General features: G+C 43.6%; 2 protein-coding genes across 2 annotated transcripts in view; one reads left to right on the top strand and one right to left on the bottom strand.

The window, feature by feature from the left end:
• Positions 1-1435: 1435 nt before the first annotated feature.
• Positions 1436-16824, bottom strand: tbc1d22b (TBC1 domain family, member 22B). The gene is made up of 13 exons (XM_083656971.1): positions 16561-16824; positions 11575-11776; positions 10814-11018; positions 9157-9324; positions 8734-8804; positions 7981-8109; positions 7639-7704; positions 6046-6160; positions 5091-5197; positions 4917-4992; positions 4244-4371; positions 2758-2853; positions 1436-2097 (listed from the first exon to the last, which is right to left on the bottom strand). Exons 1-13 carry the CDS (start codon positions 16614-16616, stop codon positions 1969-1971), a joined length of 1548 nt encoding a protein of 515 aa, XP_083513097.1. The 5' UTR covers positions 16617-16824; the 3' UTR covers positions 1436-1968.
• LOC310794937 (myelin transcription factor 1-like) overlaps positions 16615-16921 on the top strand; it is a gene marked incomplete at both ends in the record, with an annotated part of 52913 nt that continues 52606 nt past the window's right edge. The window contains 1 exon segment of the mRNA XM_083656968.1: positions 16615-16757. Coding sequence (XP_083513094.1) covers positions 16615-16757 — 143 coding nt within the window.

The raw sequence follows: 16921 nt of genomic DNA, 5'->3' as shown, positions 1-16921 counted from the left end.
TAAAATCCAAAATACATATTTTTCCTCTCACCTGTAGTGCTATTTATCCATCTATATCGTTTTGTGTTAGTTGCCTGAGTTTTGGAGATATCGGCCGCAGAGTTTCTGCCTTCTCTTGAATACAATGGAACTGGATGGCACTCGGCTTGTGGTGCTCAAAGTGCCAAAGAAATACATTTGAAAAACTCAACAGCATGTCTCTTTCCAGAAATCATGACCCGGTTACTCAAGATAATGCACAGATTTTGTTGTGAGCAGTTTCATGTAGGAACTATTTTCTTTTGCAGTCTCATGTAGGAACTAGCTAGCAGCTAGCGGGTGTAGTTTGGTCAAAAGAAAATAGTTCCTCCATGAAACCGCTCATAACCTTGTTATGAGCGGTCATAACAACAAAACGATATAGATGGATATGGACAAGGTTATGAGCGGTCATAACAACAAAACGATATAGATGGATAAATAGCACTACAGGTGACAGGGAATATATGTATTTTGGATTTTAGGGTGAGCTGTTCCTTTAAAGGTTGAATGATTTGTACCAAACACAGTCAAAGAGTGAAGTTACTGTACCGCTGAAACCTGGGCTCATATTAACAAGGGGGACATTTGATGAAAACCACCCTGACCGAATATCAACTCATCAGCTTCTCCAAAATCCTACCTTAACCTCAAATCAGCCCTTCTTCAGTTCAGGAGCTTATCCACTCTTGATTCCCAGAGAACTACCGTAATAAGAGAAGCCTTTTGGTTCTGGCCCAGTCCTGGGACACGTGATTAAACAGACTGATTGTGGTCCAAACTGCGGACCACGATTAGCTGATTGCCTCGAGAACATTTGGTCATCCTGACACAAAACAAGACTCCTCACAAAGTAGCTCTCTTGGATCTGAAGTAGGGGAAAACCTGAAGTGGGTATTATTCTTAACAGAGCAGCAGTAGCAGACTGAACTGAAGTAGCAGGCTATGGTTTTAAAAGAGAAACTGACAAAATATAGTGGTTGCTCTACACACAATAACTTTTTTTGTGTGGTAAAACAATCACACACAAAAATCAGAATAAAATAAAATCAAAATAAAATAAATCTCTGGACACTAGCTTTCACTAAAAGGATGATCTCACGAACATTCACCATCCATTTAGATTAGATTATGTTCTTCTGAAGGTACATTTAACTTGTGAGACAATCAATGCTGCATGTCCTAAGAGAATAGAGAGGCAAAGTGACCGCCTACTTCCTGCTTCAGCACTGTACCAGAGATTTTCATCCACCATTTATTTTCCCATAGACATTTCGTAAAATGCTTATACAAATACGGTAGTTTTACGGTCTCTCCCGATTCGAATTATTTCTGAACCGTTTGGTTTGAACCTTATGTCGATGGTTTGAACAAGTAAAACTATTTTTATAAGCATTTTATGAAATGTCTATGGGAAAATAAACGGCGGATGAAAATCTCCGGTACAGTGCTGAAGCAGGAAGTAGGCGGTCACTTTGCCTCTCTATATGAGTAAAACCAAGAGCTCGTATGTACGGCCCACATACACTGTAACAGTCTGATGATACAGTACAGTACAGAGACTGCAGAAATAGCTGCATATTCACTGAGCTCTACGGGTGCACCATAAACCCTAATCCAGTGAACAGTCACTGGATTTCATTTTAACAGGCTAATTACTTGTCGAGTTATCCAGAAGCTCGGAAATAAAATCCCGCACGTCCCGTGGAACTGAACCTGCCAAAACACAGCACGTTTTCAAGAGGGAAAACCTGACAATTTAATTTACCTTTTAGTATAATATACTTTACGTTACGTATCTTTGTACAGCTATGCCAGTCTGTTCCAGGTTACCTCAGAGGTCATGTTCAGCTCTGTCCGGAGTGCCTATGTCCATTCAAACGCAGTCCAGTTTGAGTTAAAGGGAGGGACATCATACGTATTTGCCATAAGCTGGAAGTCACACAGGGCCTATCTCTTGTAGTGGTTGGGTGCGTCCGCGAACATATATTTCAGTCTGTAGGCTTCGGCCAGGAGGAGACCCACTTCCTCGTTGCCCCAGTGGATTGTGGGAAGGTTCTGCAGTAGCATGAGAAGGCCCTAGAAAGCAAGAGAAACAACACAATTGGGAGTCTGGGAAGACAGAGGTTAATGATATGCATTGTATAATATGCATGCACTGTTATTCTGTAAAATCTAGCTCTGTGACAAAGTGGGTTCGGTTTTACACAGACGCTGATGTAGTGGAATTTATACAGTATTATTGCTGCTACTCATTGGTACTGAAATAAATATTCAGTTGGTACTTTCTCATAGAGGGCAGGTTGAAGAGTTTGTTATTTTGTGTTATTTGTAGGGATGTCACAATATATCTTCCCACGATATATCGCGATATAAAAACGTGACAATATGTATCGTTGAGATGAAATCTCATATCGCGAGAAAAAGAAGCTGAACATGGTGGCACTGATCTGCATCTGATTGCATGCTCACTCTCCTTTTCATTGCTTTGTTTGAACAGACGAGGGACGTTACAGACACGGAGGATGAAAATGGTGAAATTACTCAAATTAGCGTAGAGGATGCCCCCTCAACTTACAAATCGATCGTAAAAAAATATTGTTAAAATATCGTATCATATCGTTATCGTGAACCCAATATTGTGTATCGTATCGTATCGTGAACTGAGAGTATCGTGACACCCCTAGTTATTTATATTATTTTTTTGGTGTTATTTTGGGACTAAAGCGTCGTCGATACCTGAAAGTCGATCATGGAGAGGATCTCTTTGCGCCACTCGATGAGGAACGCAGCACAGACGTACAGGTGGAACTGGCAGAAGCCCTCTGCTTCGGCCTGTTGAAAAGAGCAACATTGTTATTGTTATTGTTGCTATGACAACACAGGTGCAACCGGCAACCACAGACGGACAGAAGAAAGAAAAACAACAAAGAAAGAAAAAAGCAGAAGAAGAAAATCTAGCCCAACACAGTCACAGTCAACTGAGTAAATACAATGAACCAGATCTGCAACAACGTGAGAATACATTTCAATGTATAATAATATTTACTAACTGAGCTCAATTATATATACACTTGGTACAGTAGTCTACTACTTCCACGACTCGACTTCGGATAAGCGGTTGAAGGATGGATGGTAGACAAAGTGTCGTCATAGTAGTATTTCTATTCAACCCAAATTAAACCAGGCGAGTTGACTAAGACAACATCGCTATTTACAGTGATGGCCCAGCTGAGGTTGTGGTCACACACTCACACCCAGGAGTGTGTGAGTGTGGAGGGCATAACTTATTCACTTCCCCTACACAGATCTGCCTAGCTGGGCTTGGGATGTGAACCGGCAACGCCTCCAGTGACAAGTCCCCCTCTCTAACCTTCAAGCTGCTGCCACCCAAAGGGTCGTGTCTGCACTACCAGCACAGCACCATGCTTAACCCTGTAAGACCCGCTGTTGCAGAATTACAACATTTTTATTTTGATCTAAAAAAGGTATAAATGTTTGTTTTTTGTGTTCCCCCCCTCATAAACATAGTCATTGGGTCCTATTGTTCAGTCTAACAATGCTATTGGATAGGACATTTGTATATAAGCACTGCCCACAAGGTCATGATATATCACAACTTCCAGAACTTGGCTGAGAATTAACCACCCTTTGTTTCATTGGACTGGGTTTATCAATTCTATTTCTAAGTAAGTAAAATGCCTTTAATTTTTTTTTTTGTGATCAGTAAAATGACTAGAACATGTACATATGTTGTTATTGTGAAATATATTCCCCAAATATTATATTATATTATATTATATATAATATAACTATTATATTAATATTATTATTTCCATAAAACCTTACAAAAACATAATTTTTTTGCAAACACTCCATTATCATCTCCAAAGGCCTCCTACAACACCATCTGAAAGGTTTAAAAACATTTTTTTTAATGTTTTACTATGTCTGGGTTCTACAGGGTTAACTGCTGAGGTGCGTTTCTGCCTTCCATTCTGATTTAAAAAAAAAAAAAAAAAAAAAAAAGCAGTCTCTCTGGATTTATAAATTGCAGGAGTCAATGTTGCAATTTCAGTTGTCTTTTGATTAAGTGTGCAGTCACAACACTGCTCTCTACCTGGTAGGTGTCCCAGTCACAACACTGCTCTCTACCTGGTAGGTGTCCCAGTCACAACACTGCTCTCTACCTGGTAGGTGTCCCAGTCACAACACTGCTCTCTACCTGGTAGGTGTCCCAGAGTCGGATAGTGCAGCGAAGCGGTAGCTCCCTCATCAGCAGATTGTTCATCCACCGGAAAGCAAACTGCAGGTACTCAACTTCATACTTCTTGAAATGACCATGGATGTCCTCTGAGAGAGAGACAGACACACAACACACATAATGCTACAGCGCCACGTATAGAGAGGCAAAGTGACCGCCTACTTCCTGCTTCAGCACTGTACCAGAGATTTTCATCCGCCATTTATTTTCCCATAGACATTTCGTAAAATGCTTATAAAAATAGTTTTACTTGTTCAAACCATCGACATAAGGTTCAAACCAAACGGTTCAGAAATAATTCGAATCGGGAGAGACCGTAGAACATTTCACTCAGACCAAAACGTAAAAAAATTGTGGATCTAAAGAAAATATTTTTTCAATGTAGTTTTTTAAAGTTTTGGTCCGAGTGAATGTTCTATGGTCTCTCCCGATTCTAAATATAGCTGAACCGTTTGGTTTGATGAAGTAAAACTAGTTTTATAACCATTTTACGAAATGTCTGTGGGAAAATAAATGACGGATGAAAATCTCTGGTACAGTGCTGAAGCAGGAAGTGACGTTCACTTTGCCTCTTTATACAGTATTTCATAATGAAGGTGACCGAACGGATGATATCTGATAGGGGGCTGCCTACCATCTATTCTGCTGACCAACTCCTCCAGAGCCTTCACTTTGTTCTGGATCCCAGGCTGAGCAAAGGTGTAGTTGTCCTGAAAGAACATAGAGGAACATTCAGGAAATCAACACTTGCACATTATTGACAGTAACTGTTCTGCCTGCTTGTTTTGACACGCGTGCGCGTTCGGACCTGTATTCCATCCAGCAGCTTGCTCATACACCAGAAGCTGTCGGCCTCGATGTTCCTCTGGGTGTCCAGAGGCAGTGCTGCCATCTCAAAGTTCTCCACATCCTCTTCTGGAAGAGCAAATAAATAACACAGAAGAACAGAGTTAGTCTGCCTGAAATGTACGTTTTGCTGGGGGGGGGGGGGGGGGGGAGAGAGCAAAAATCTCCTTAAAGGAGAATTTCGTTTTTTTTAACCTCTCGTCAAGTCAGTACACAGCCCAGGCGGCAGGAAAGTCTCGCGGGACTTGACGAGAGTTGGTGAAACTCAGCCCGAATGAGGAAATGAGATCCCTGTAAAGACTAGTGGAAATAGCCCGGGGGTGACTAGCAGTCTGATGTTTCTTTAGGGATAATATAATGACGATATGGGTAGAACACGGGAAGAAAACTGTCTATTTACATGGAGGAAGAGCACGCTGCCATGTGGCCCCGATGGAGCGCATTCAAGGACTGGCTTGGAGTACTATTTCGATCACAACAACGCCTACGACGCTCCAAATCGCTGCGGAGAACACTGGGTGAGTCGTCAGATAATAATTAATGTGAGGAGAGGGCTCCAGGTTAAAAAAAAACTAAATTCTCCTTTAAGTTGTAGAGACGGTGGATTGTCAAGTCACCCCCCCCCCCCCCTTCATCCCTTCACCAAGACCTCAACTTGGTCCTCACATCTGTACCAGTCGTCCCACATCCCACAATGGGTGCCAAGTAAATAAAACCCTAACAAATGTACACCCAAGATGCCCCCGAGTTTCCTGAATGCGGTCATGCATTGAGATTGGTTGAAGACTTACATAATACATACAGCAGAGCATCATTGTTTAACCCAGGCAGAAGGCCGATGAGTCATTTTGCTCCAGTGTGAGGGTATCAGGTTTCTGCAGCGCTGAATACACTCATTTTACAGCCGGTAAACTTACGGACAAACTCTGAGAGGAAGACGACAAAGAAGGGCGTGACCAGGTCATTGATCCCCTGGACATACCCGCTGGCCGGGTGCCGGATCGCCCAGATAAACAGGATGCGCTCGAACACCTGAAGAAAGACAATGAGAAAGATGCCTGTTCAAACACCTTTATCTTTATCTTTATTGTTTATTTGAGCAGGGACAGTACACAATAAATATATTGCACCAGAAATAGCTAAAAGCTAATTTGCATCTGTAGTCCCTGGGTGCACAGAGTCCTGAGCGCACACAGTACATATCAAATACAGAAATAAAAGAAAATCCTAGTGTCTAAACAATCAAGATACATGGTACACCTGAAGAAAGACAATGAGAAGATGCCTGTTCAGGCTGGTCATGTATATTACAAGGCAAAAAAAAAAAACATTGTAAAAGAGAATACTACTGTCTTTGGCAATTGTATGGGTCGCTTTCCTTAAGTTTAGGTTAACAACTTACGGGCCAGAACACGCTACCCGCGTGAGCAGCGCACGTGGGTCTGCGGAACCTGTTGGGTTTTCATCTCTGTGCCCATGTCAACAGGTTAGCGTGCCGCTCGGCTGCGTCTCATCTCGGCGTCTCGCCTATGTTTACCCGCGAGACGCGCGGGCGGTTTCCAGCAGAAATAGCCAGTCACGCGTTTCCATTATTGACACAATTAGCATATAGCAATATGCACAGTGATTGAGTCCTATCATCACATGCTTCCACAGTATCTGGCAACACATCTTAGGCGTTTTGAAAAGCCACATAAATCACCACATTTTGAGGATTTGAGGAAGAGGCCGTGATCAGTAACAGTTAACTTCCCGTTTACGCTTCCTCTATTGTGGTGTCATTTGAAACAGGCTCCGTCTCAGCGGTTGGAAAATAATGGTAGCGCAACTCAATATAACAGACCTCTCAACTCAGGATCATTCATTCTGACTGCTGAGTCATCGGGGGCATCTTCATCAAATGTGGTCTTTAAGTGTCTCAGGGTGCGTCCACATGGTGGGATGACACATGGCCAAAACCCTAGCCAATAAACACGCTACTTGTGAGTCTATGGAACCTTTGTTTCCTTGTAAATTGGGCAGTGTGAACCTAAATGAGCCCCTGTACAAAAATGCAACAAAGTTAAGATTTTCTATGAGGGTTGAGACCGAAGAAAACAAAATGTGTGATCGCACCGTAAGGTTAGTGCCAAACAATGTTCTGTGGTACTCTTTGTCAAGAATGACATAGTAGGACCTCTCATGGACCCCCTTGCATGGGATCCCGGGCATAATATCTTCTACAAACATATAAGCACCATTATGTGACTGGTAGCGTGACGTAATACCGAATGTCGACAATATTATGTATGTTTTTTTTTCTTTTTTGTGTCTGAGCCTATTTTTCTTGTTCATGTTTAGTTTAAAAAAAGTTGAAAATAAAATATTGAGAGAAAAAAAAAGAGAATGACATAGGACCCTATGGTATTATTGCCCTTTAAATGTGAACCAGTCTTACCAAGTACATAAGAAAAACATAAACATTTGATGAACTATTAAGATATTTGAAGTGTTTGTCATTTCAGTCTCACCTCTTGTACTGCGGGCTGCAGGAACAGGGGGATCAGAGGGTTGGTCCTTGGAATGTCAATGTGGATCTGACAAGGTGGGATACAAGAATGAATGAATGAATGAATTAATTAATTAATGAAATCTCTATTTCGAACATGTGAGAAATAAAAACAAAAAAAAGCTATTCAGAATAATCGAAAACAAATAACTTTTGTGTTTGTGTTTTGATGTTGTTCCTGCATTCAATACCCCAAATCCTCGAGCGTTACTTTGCGATTGTTTTTTACTATACATCACACCTATTTTTTTTTTTTAATAAGTATGTTACTTACGGCTTATTTCAGTGTGAACTGAAGTCTTACCTGTCTGTATGTGTCTTTATAGTGCTCGTCTGTTCTGGAGTGGTAATACTGCTCGATGAAGCCAAAGTACTCGTCTCTCTTCCTCTTCAGCACCAGCTCTCTGCGCTCCATGTTGGCCGGCAGGTAGCCCTGTCAGGGACGGGGGAGAGAGTGATAAGAGAAAATGAAGAAGAGAAGAAACCTTCTCTGATGACGTGGACAACACCCAGAGCTCAGATAAGAGAGAATAGAGAAGATAAGGTAAGGGTAAGGCTTTCATCATTACAGGAGCATTTTCCTGGAGAAGGCAACTAAATGAAAGCGGCAAGCTTTTTTGAGGACTGACACAGGAAATGTAATTTGGACTACCTAAGGCGGTGGTTCTCAAATCGGGGGTCCGGGGGACCCCCAGGGGTCCGTGGCACTTTGCCAGGGGGTCTGTGAAAAGTTTTCAGGAAAATAAAAATAAAACTTTTCACAAAAGCTTCATAGTTCAACGAAAATATTTTATGCTTCAAATCTAAAATGGTTCATGGATTACATTCTAATCTAACAAACCTATCAATTTAAAAGTCAAGCACGTTACTGTGCAACAAAAGCTTAGCCCAAAATCACAAATCAGAATGAGTATTTTCTATCTTGTAAGGGGTCCTTGGCTGAAAAACATTTGAGAAGCTCTGACCTAAGGGGATTCGACACACACACATATGCCGCACGGCCAGCCGAGACGCAGCGCAGAGCACGTGCGAACGTTGAGGTCATCATGGGACTTACAGAGAGGAGTCTCCACGTGATTGGCCGGACCTCTCTTGGTATGCCTGACCAGCTGTGCTTCCGGAGTTCCTCTGCGGAGCCAAACACAACCCGATATGAGACGCACAAATTATCAACACTATATTTGACACAGAGCAGCACCGTAGCAGAGATCAGCAGCACACATGGGGGAGAACTACAGAGAAAGGGGATACCAGGAGGACTAACCGCTCTACATGACATTCTGAGATCTCCAGCAAACTGAAGTACTTCTGCATGGATCACAAGTAATCTGTACTGCATTTGTGATCTATATCAGATCTCATGGCTTGAAGTGAACCTGATTAGACATTGGTTATTTGATTGTTGGCTGGCCTTGACCTGGGACTGACGTTAACTCCATGTGTACAGTAGTATAGCTGTGTGATTTGTGTTTCCTCCCACCTAGGTCAGTGTTGGGACTAGCCAGCAGGTATTTGAACTTGTCCAGTCGGCTCTTCTCTCGCACCGTCATGGGCGGCGCCCCCGAGGCGTTCTGGTCCGAGATGCGGGCGACCAGCGGGATGATGGGACGGACCGGGAGAGACTGCTGCTTCTGCAGCGGAGAGCGAACTGTGGAGGCCAAGACAGCGAACATTTGAGAATATCTAATAACAACAACAATAAGAAAAAAGAATCTACTTTATTTGTACTGCACATTATAAAACAGACACAATTAAAATAAGTCAAATCAAAATGCACCACGAGATAAAAAGGATAATAAAGGGTGAACTCAATATAAAAGCACACACAAAAAATGCACATCACATTAAAAGCAAGTCGATGAAAATAGGTTTAAGGCAGTGATTTGAAACATGATAATGATTGATGAATAATTCCGTTCGTCTGACCTCCGTTAGCCTGACCTCCTCAACTGCACTTGTGATTGGCCAGAGGGTCTGTCTGGAGATCTGAGGCCTCACCACACCGGCTCAGAGGAGGAAAAGGTCTGCTATAGCATTTTGCTAAAGAGCCGGAGTATGTTAATGTAATATCCTGCTCCCAGGAGCTAGAATAAGGTCATATCCTGCTTTTTTAACCTTCATCTATCCGGGGGATCGAGCAATTACAGCAGCGCTGTGAGTGTGTGTATGTTTTGTTTCCATGGTAATATTGAGAATAATGCTATACAGAGATATTCATGATAAGGACATTAAAATGCAAAGAAACAGAAAACATGTCACTCCTTAATTAAAAAGCATATAAACAGAAAATGACCTGGGATATAGGAGATAGTATCTGTGTAGTCATGTGTGCCTGTTTATATGAATTCACTGACTCCTCCCTCTGGATCAATGAACACATGTGGTTATTAGTGTGAGTGCATTATTAATACACAGCTTTTATACACTGCTTTTAGAGATAGATTTACAAGACAGTGAGATGTCCTGTCAGGTACAGGGTCTAATGGCTAGGAGCTCTGATACTATTCCACTAACCCTAATTTGAGTGTGAAGTATTTAATCCCTCTTGACAAAGTCTGAGATTAGCTCCCCTATGAATGGCCTGATAATCTGCTCAGCGGTCATGGCATATTTCAGCAGTGTAGCATATATCTACAGCCCGACCGATATATCGGTCCACCGATGTTATCGGCCGATATTGGCCGATAACCGATATATCGGTATTGCCGATATTTTTTTATTTGGTTTTTTTTTTAAGTTATAGACAGCATGTTGTGTATATTTGATCTTTTTTCTTAACACAAGTTATTTTTTATATTTGTTATATTTCAGTTTTTGTATTTCTAGTTATTTATAATTATTAAATTCCCAGTGAAGTTGACTGTTTCATTGCAGCGATGTCATTGTGGACAATAAAGTTGATTGATAAGCTGTAAAATATCCTGCCTACTTAACATATCTCAAGTCATGTCAAGTGATATCTTTGTTAAGTGTTTGATATTTGAGGGATCATTGCAAAAAATTGTGTAATATAATATAAGAATATCGGCCGATATATCGATATCTGCATTTTTTTTACTCCCTAATATCGGTATGGGCATCGGCCTAAAAAAATCCAGTATTGGTCGGGCTCTACATATACTGTATCAGCCACATACCCGAGGATGTGTTGAGGCTGGCCTCACTGCTGGACTTGACCACCCTGCCGTTGACCAGTTCGCCCTCCTCCGTCTCCTCCTCCCGCATCTCCTGGAGGTCACGACCTTCTGGCCTGGGAGGGGCCAGTCTGTCCGACATGCGGCCCTCTGCCTCCCTATCCTCAGTGTGCTGCTGCTGCTGCTGCTGCTGCTGCTGCGAAGAGGACTGCGGGCAGAGGAGCGATGAAAAGGCAACAGAGCAGTTTAGTATCTCTATTCATTTCAGAGTGACTCAACATCCAAATGAGCTCATAAAGAAATGCCCACAAGATTTATAGCTAATGTCACTGACAACAGTAAAATGGGTTGATTATGCAAATGATAAAACATCATTGGCCCACTTCAGTTCAAGGCACCTACTATGATAGTCATAACACTGATATAGACTCCTTCTTGACGGTTTTAAACTTTAAAGGAACAGTTCACCCAAAAATGAAAATTCTGTCGCCATAATCATCTTCTCACCCTCATGCGACGCGGACACAGGTGAAGTTTGTCCATAGAACACACAGGGAGACAAAACCAGTCACCGTTGTTGACTTCACATACAGTGCAACTGAAGTCAATGGCGACCGACTGGTTTTCTCTTCGAACTTCACCTGCGTTTCAGCTGGCCTAAGGGTGAGTAGATGATGATGACCGAATTCGCATTTTTGGGTGAATTATTCCTTTAATGCCAAGAAAAACGTTTAAAAACGGCGTCACGCGGGTTTGGTCGCCACCTGGTGGTGATGCGTGGATGAGGAGTGCAGGCCTGACGGCAGTGATGATGGCGGCGGGGCGGGGCCCCCGAGGAAATCCTCGTCCTCCTCGTCGTCGAGGTCCCACGCATCGTTGGTGCTGCGGGCGAACTCGTGGAAACTAGAGGCCTTCTTAGACGACTGGAGGTTGTTGAACTTGGGCTTCGGGGTGTCCTTGGGAAACCTGGTGAGAAAGAGAGAGAGAGAGAGCAGGAGGGAAAGACACAGATTGATGCGTCAGCGCTTGGGAGAGTTTAAGATTTAGAAAGTGTACAGAGATGATTAAACGATTAAAATAGGCAGGCAGGCCTGGTGGGTTCTCAGTCAAGACGGAATAAAAGGGACTTTTATGAGACTATGCATACAAAAAGAAACAAGAACGCAGACTGAAAATGTTGCAGGGTAAAAGAAAAAACGAACAATGCCATAGTTAACACTGCATCACTGAGGCACGTTCAAGAACGCAAAGCAAAGAGAAAAGCAGCAGCAGCAACAACAACAACCAAACCAAGGAGACAATGGGAATGGAAGGGGATGGTGGATGAGACTCATGCAGTACCGGTTCTGTCCAGCACTTACGTGCGTCGCAAGCGTGGGTCGAGAGGTGGATGCTGCGCTCCATAAACGGGCTGTATACTGCAGAAGATTAGATATGAGAAGCTAGCATCCACATCTTTCACACGGGGGGCCTGGTGCTGCTCCTCAACAACTTCTTTTGGCAGACCTACTCCACTCATCAATTATTATTCAAAGGCAAAGTGACCGCCTACTTCCTGCTTCAGCAGCACTGTACCAGAGATTTTCATCCGCCATTTATTTTCCCATAGACATTTCATAAAATGGGTATAAAAATAGTTTAACTTCAGCTATATTTAGAATCGGGAGAGACCATAGAACATTTCACTCGGACCAAAACTAAAGAAAACGACATAGAAAAAATATTTTCTTTAAATCTGCAATTCTTTTACGTTTTGGTGAGAGTGAAATGTTATGCGGTCTCTTCCTGTTTCTAAATACATCTGAACCGTTTGGTTTGAACAAGTGAAACTATTTTTATACGCATTTTACGAAAGGTCTACGGGAAAATAAATGGCGGATGAAAATCTCTGGTACAGTGCTGAAGCAGGAAGTAGGCGGTCACTTTGTCTCTCTATAATTTAACTGCTTTTGAATAGATGTAAAGCAGAGGGAAGCGGCTATTTGACTGCACCAGGGATGCGGGGGAGGGGGTACGTTGCACTTTTTCCCTCATATTCTCGCTAAAACCTGTGATTAAAAGGATGGTGAGGATGCAACCTGGTCATGACTCCCCTGAAGATAGCAGGCGAGGATCACAGCACAGAAATCACCATGGCTGGAAATCAAACTTTGGCCCGTGCGGGCTGGAGATCTGGCTGTAGCACACAGACTGCACCATACGGACGAACACAGCCTGCAAATTAGGCTAGCCTCCCATTGGTAAGACAACTTCATTTATTAGCTCAGTTCCTCCCTTGTCTTAAATACGTAGATTGCGTTGTTGCGATCGGTGTGTCTTTGAAGAGAGTCGCTGAACAGCTTGCACGGCTGCAGCCTCGTCCGGCGCCACCCTGTGGAGAGTATCCTGTTCAGCGGATGCAAGCACCTTACTGCTCACTCGGCCTCCCTCCCTCCTATGCTCTGGTGAGCCACAGCAGACTCAGGGAGAGGCGGAGGTTTGGGACCTGGGCCAGAACACATGCAGCATTGGCATCGTCAACAATGGCTCCTTCCCTCATCACTTTTCCTTCATAGAAAGCCAAGGGCACTGCACTGGCCTCCCCCCAGTGACCTCATAAGGGCACTGCACTGGCCTCCCCCCAGTGACCTCGTAAGGGCACTGCACTGGCCTCCCCCTAGTGACCTCGTAAGGGCACTGCACTGGCCTCCCCCCAGTGACCTCGTAAGGCAGGGGTGTCCAAACTTGTTTTGAATGGGGGCCAGATTAGATAATGTGAAAATGCCGGGGGGCCAGCTGCTTCTCGCATCATATGGGTTATAAAAATAAAATAAAAAAATCACATACAATTAGGGATGGGACCCGATCCGATCCAATATCGGTATCGGGCGCCGATATTGGCACTAATTCACGAATCGGATCGGGATTTATTTACTTTTTGCAATTCCAGCGCAGGCCGCATAGCGCTGGCCGTAATTTGCCCATCTATAATAGTATCCTTCCTTTGCCTTGTATATTTTCTCAATGTTGTCTGCTTTTTGCAAGGTATATTAAAAAAAAATGTAATTGGCCAAATCTTTGCCTATACTGTCAAGAAAAATATCGGTGTCGGTATAATATCGGTATCGGCATCCAAATTCAGGTATCGTACTCGGATCGGAAGTGAAAAAATGTGGATCGGTGCATCCTTACATAAAATAGTAATCTAAGGATCTTGTTTAGCATCTGAAAACATTAGTTCTGCCTGTGTTGTTCCTACTTGGTGCTTGTCTACAAACTGTGTGATAGTGCTGTCATCGTTAGGTGAATGAAAAAAAAAAGCAAATTGAACTTGCTTGATTAACCAATTACTGTGTGGAGGGCCACATATAGTATATTTTGAGAGACAAGCCGAGGGCCACTTAAAATCTGTCCGCGGGCCACAATTGGCCCCCGGGCCGGACTTTGCGGACATGCCTGTCATATGGGCACTGCACTGGTCTCCTCCTCCAGTCACCTGGTTGACCCATTGACACTTCTGTGCACCTCAGAGAAACGGGCAACACGAACTCGAGGCGTAAATCCACATAATGCACCTGTTTCAATGGGCAGGAATGGGTTATTATTATTACACTCTTTCTTGTAAACCAATCATTTCTTTATCAAATTAAAATCTAAAATGTGTCACTGGAAGGACGGAGGCTTTAGGGAAAGGTTCATTGAAGACCACATGGACTCCAGGGTTTGTGCTTTCGTTGATACGTACTCTATAGATTGGAAAATGGAAAACGAGGCGATTTTCTAGTCATTAGTAACTAATTAAGACTTATCACGTCCTTCTTTATAACACTGAGTATCTTTGGTGTGAATAGCACAGAGAGCGACAGATATATCTCTCTCGATGGTGGATTCTGTCGTACTGTGGGCCTAGCTGCCTCTTGAATGGGCCCGAGGCTGAAAGATGTCAAACTAATTCAGCTCATTTGCATGAACAAACTGACAGTGAAGCCCGGCGGCTCAGAACCGGGTCTGTTCATTATCTGACTCCTTTGTTTACCCGCCTCGCAGTCTTGTTTTATCAGGAGCAGGCTGCTGCAGCTCAAGGACAGGCAGTTGGTCTCACTAGCTGCTTGCTTGCTTCCCTGTTCAAACATATGTTTGTGTTTCCACCAGCCTTCCTCCCACCCCAGCACAGTTTTGAGAGAGATCAGTTGTGTGTGACGACGAGGGACAACACCCTCTCCTTAGAGATCCTCTCTTCTGAGATTACCCCAAACAGAGTGGCCGCCCCTCTCTGTCTCCACTCCCCCACCCGCTTTGCCATGTGTTTGTATTGGCCCATGTAAACACACACACACACAGAGAGGTTTTCTGTTATCAGCTCTGCTTTAGCCACACTGCCCATATAAGGCTACTAGCATCACATGGGTGCAAAGATAAGGAGAATAAAACACGGGATGATATGGGAACAGCTGCAGGCACTCAAGTGCCCCTTATGACTCATTAATAATAATACCAACCGTGACAGTTATGCCTATTGAGCAAACCCTACAGGCTGAGACTAGACTAGGCTAGTGGGCCGTGACCTATGACGTAACAGTCCACAACACACATGCTCCCTCCCACTCGCGTAACATAATACTATTTTTGCCCTTCCCACACACAAAAGACGATCTGTAACATCGTAATAAGCCGAGTATGTGTGACAATAAAGTGTCTCTGTTACGTCAAAAGAAACTACAGCCTGATCGACTAGTTCTTGTGGGTCGTCACAGTCGGTTAGCTTGAAAGGAGTTAGATAACTGTAATAAAACTGCTATGAACAGAGGATGTGTTTCATTTAACGACTCATCGCGTTGTAATAAGCCGAGTATGTGTGACAATAAAGTGTCTCTGTTCAGTCGAAAGAAACTACAGCCTGATCGACTAGTTCGACTTGTGAGTCGTCACAGTCGATTAGCTTGAAAGGAATGAGATAACTGTAATAAAACTGCTATGAACAGAGGATGTGTTTCATTTAATGACTCATCATGAGAAACCCACTCAATTACTACAAAATAAAAGCCCCACTTCTGTCTTGTTGTATCTGAGATAAGATTGCACAAGTCGTGACCTTCATTACGAGACTGTCATCACCCCCCCTGTCAACTCCAACCATGTTGCGAATGTCTCTCTCTCTCTCAACAGAAACATTGTGTCAGCCCTCTGAAGACAGAGGAAGCATATGGGAGACGATGCCCCGGACTCTCTCTGACAGCTGACACCTCCACTTTGGAGCTCTTAACAGCCTGCAGAGAGAGGGGGTAGACGGAGGTGCCCGTCTCAGTCTTGGCATGGGTGCTGCTAGCATGAAAGACAAGCAGCAGTGAAACCATAAAAACCAGACCCAGGCGAACCTGAAGTTCAAAAGGGTGAACAGACACAATTACGACACGCTCAACTCAAATGAATAGCGCTAGGCTAGAATATTCGAATGTGACTTCACTTGTATAATGTCAGTTTATAACGTTAGTAACCTTACCGGTTTTCATTAGCGTGGGAACCTAACGAATCTGCGAGCTCATGTTTTATGTGGTGGTGTTTTTACTTCTACTTGTAACACTATATTATTCCTAATCCTATATTAACCCCATATGAACTTGCAGTGTGTCTATGTTTATGAGCATATTTACATAGCCGAATATTCCTGTAGGGACTTTGTGACTTGATATTTAGGCTATAGTCTGCTTCTAAATGTATTACAGGACTAGTATACTTCTTTGTAGTGAGGCTAAGAGAGTCGTGAAACCCACCTTCCGGGAACCTTTGCGTTTCTCCTCCAAAAATTGATCCTGTTGTCGGTGGCCATGCTCGGATCAAATCCCCGTCAGACCGACACCGGGGGCGGACTCTCGCCGGAGCGAACCATCCGGGAAACCCCTTTCCGCGTCTCACCGGCGACAATGCAGGCAGCCCGGGGGATCCGTTGCCTCTGCTTCGGTGTCCTCCTGTTAGTCTACACCACCGCCCTGGGGTTGACGGTGTTATTTTGGTTTCTATTACGATGATGTGTGAGACGGAGCGCTGGAGGTCGCCATCTTGGAATGCACCGACTGTGGCGTACGATTGGCTGGGCGGGTCTAACAGGTGCAAGAGACACTGACCAATAGGAGA

This window comes from Poromitra crassiceps, assembly GCF_964638095.1.
Source record: "Poromitra crassiceps genome assembly, chromosome: 20".
NCBI lineage: Eukaryota > Metazoa > Chordata > Actinopteri > Beryciformes > Melamphaidae > Poromitra > Poromitra crassiceps.
The sequence above is the reverse complement of the archived record's forward strand: the minus strand, read 5'-3'. Positions and strand labels throughout refer to the sequence as shown.

Bases quoted from the DNA above. Each gene is read 5' to 3' on its own strand.
- tbc1d22b (XM_083656971.1), bottom strand. From the start codon at position 16,616: ATGGCCACCGACAACAGGATCAATTTTTGGAGGAGAAACGCAAAGGTT. The intron at 11,019-11,574 runs GTGGCGACCAAA...CTCTGCCCGCAG, and splicing joins CATCCACGCATCACCACCAG to TCCTCTTCGCAGCAGCAGCA. The intron at 2,854-4,243 runs GTAGAGAGCAGT...TCTTTTCAACAG, and splicing joins GACTCTGGGACACCTACCAG to GCCGAAGCAGAGGGCTTCTG.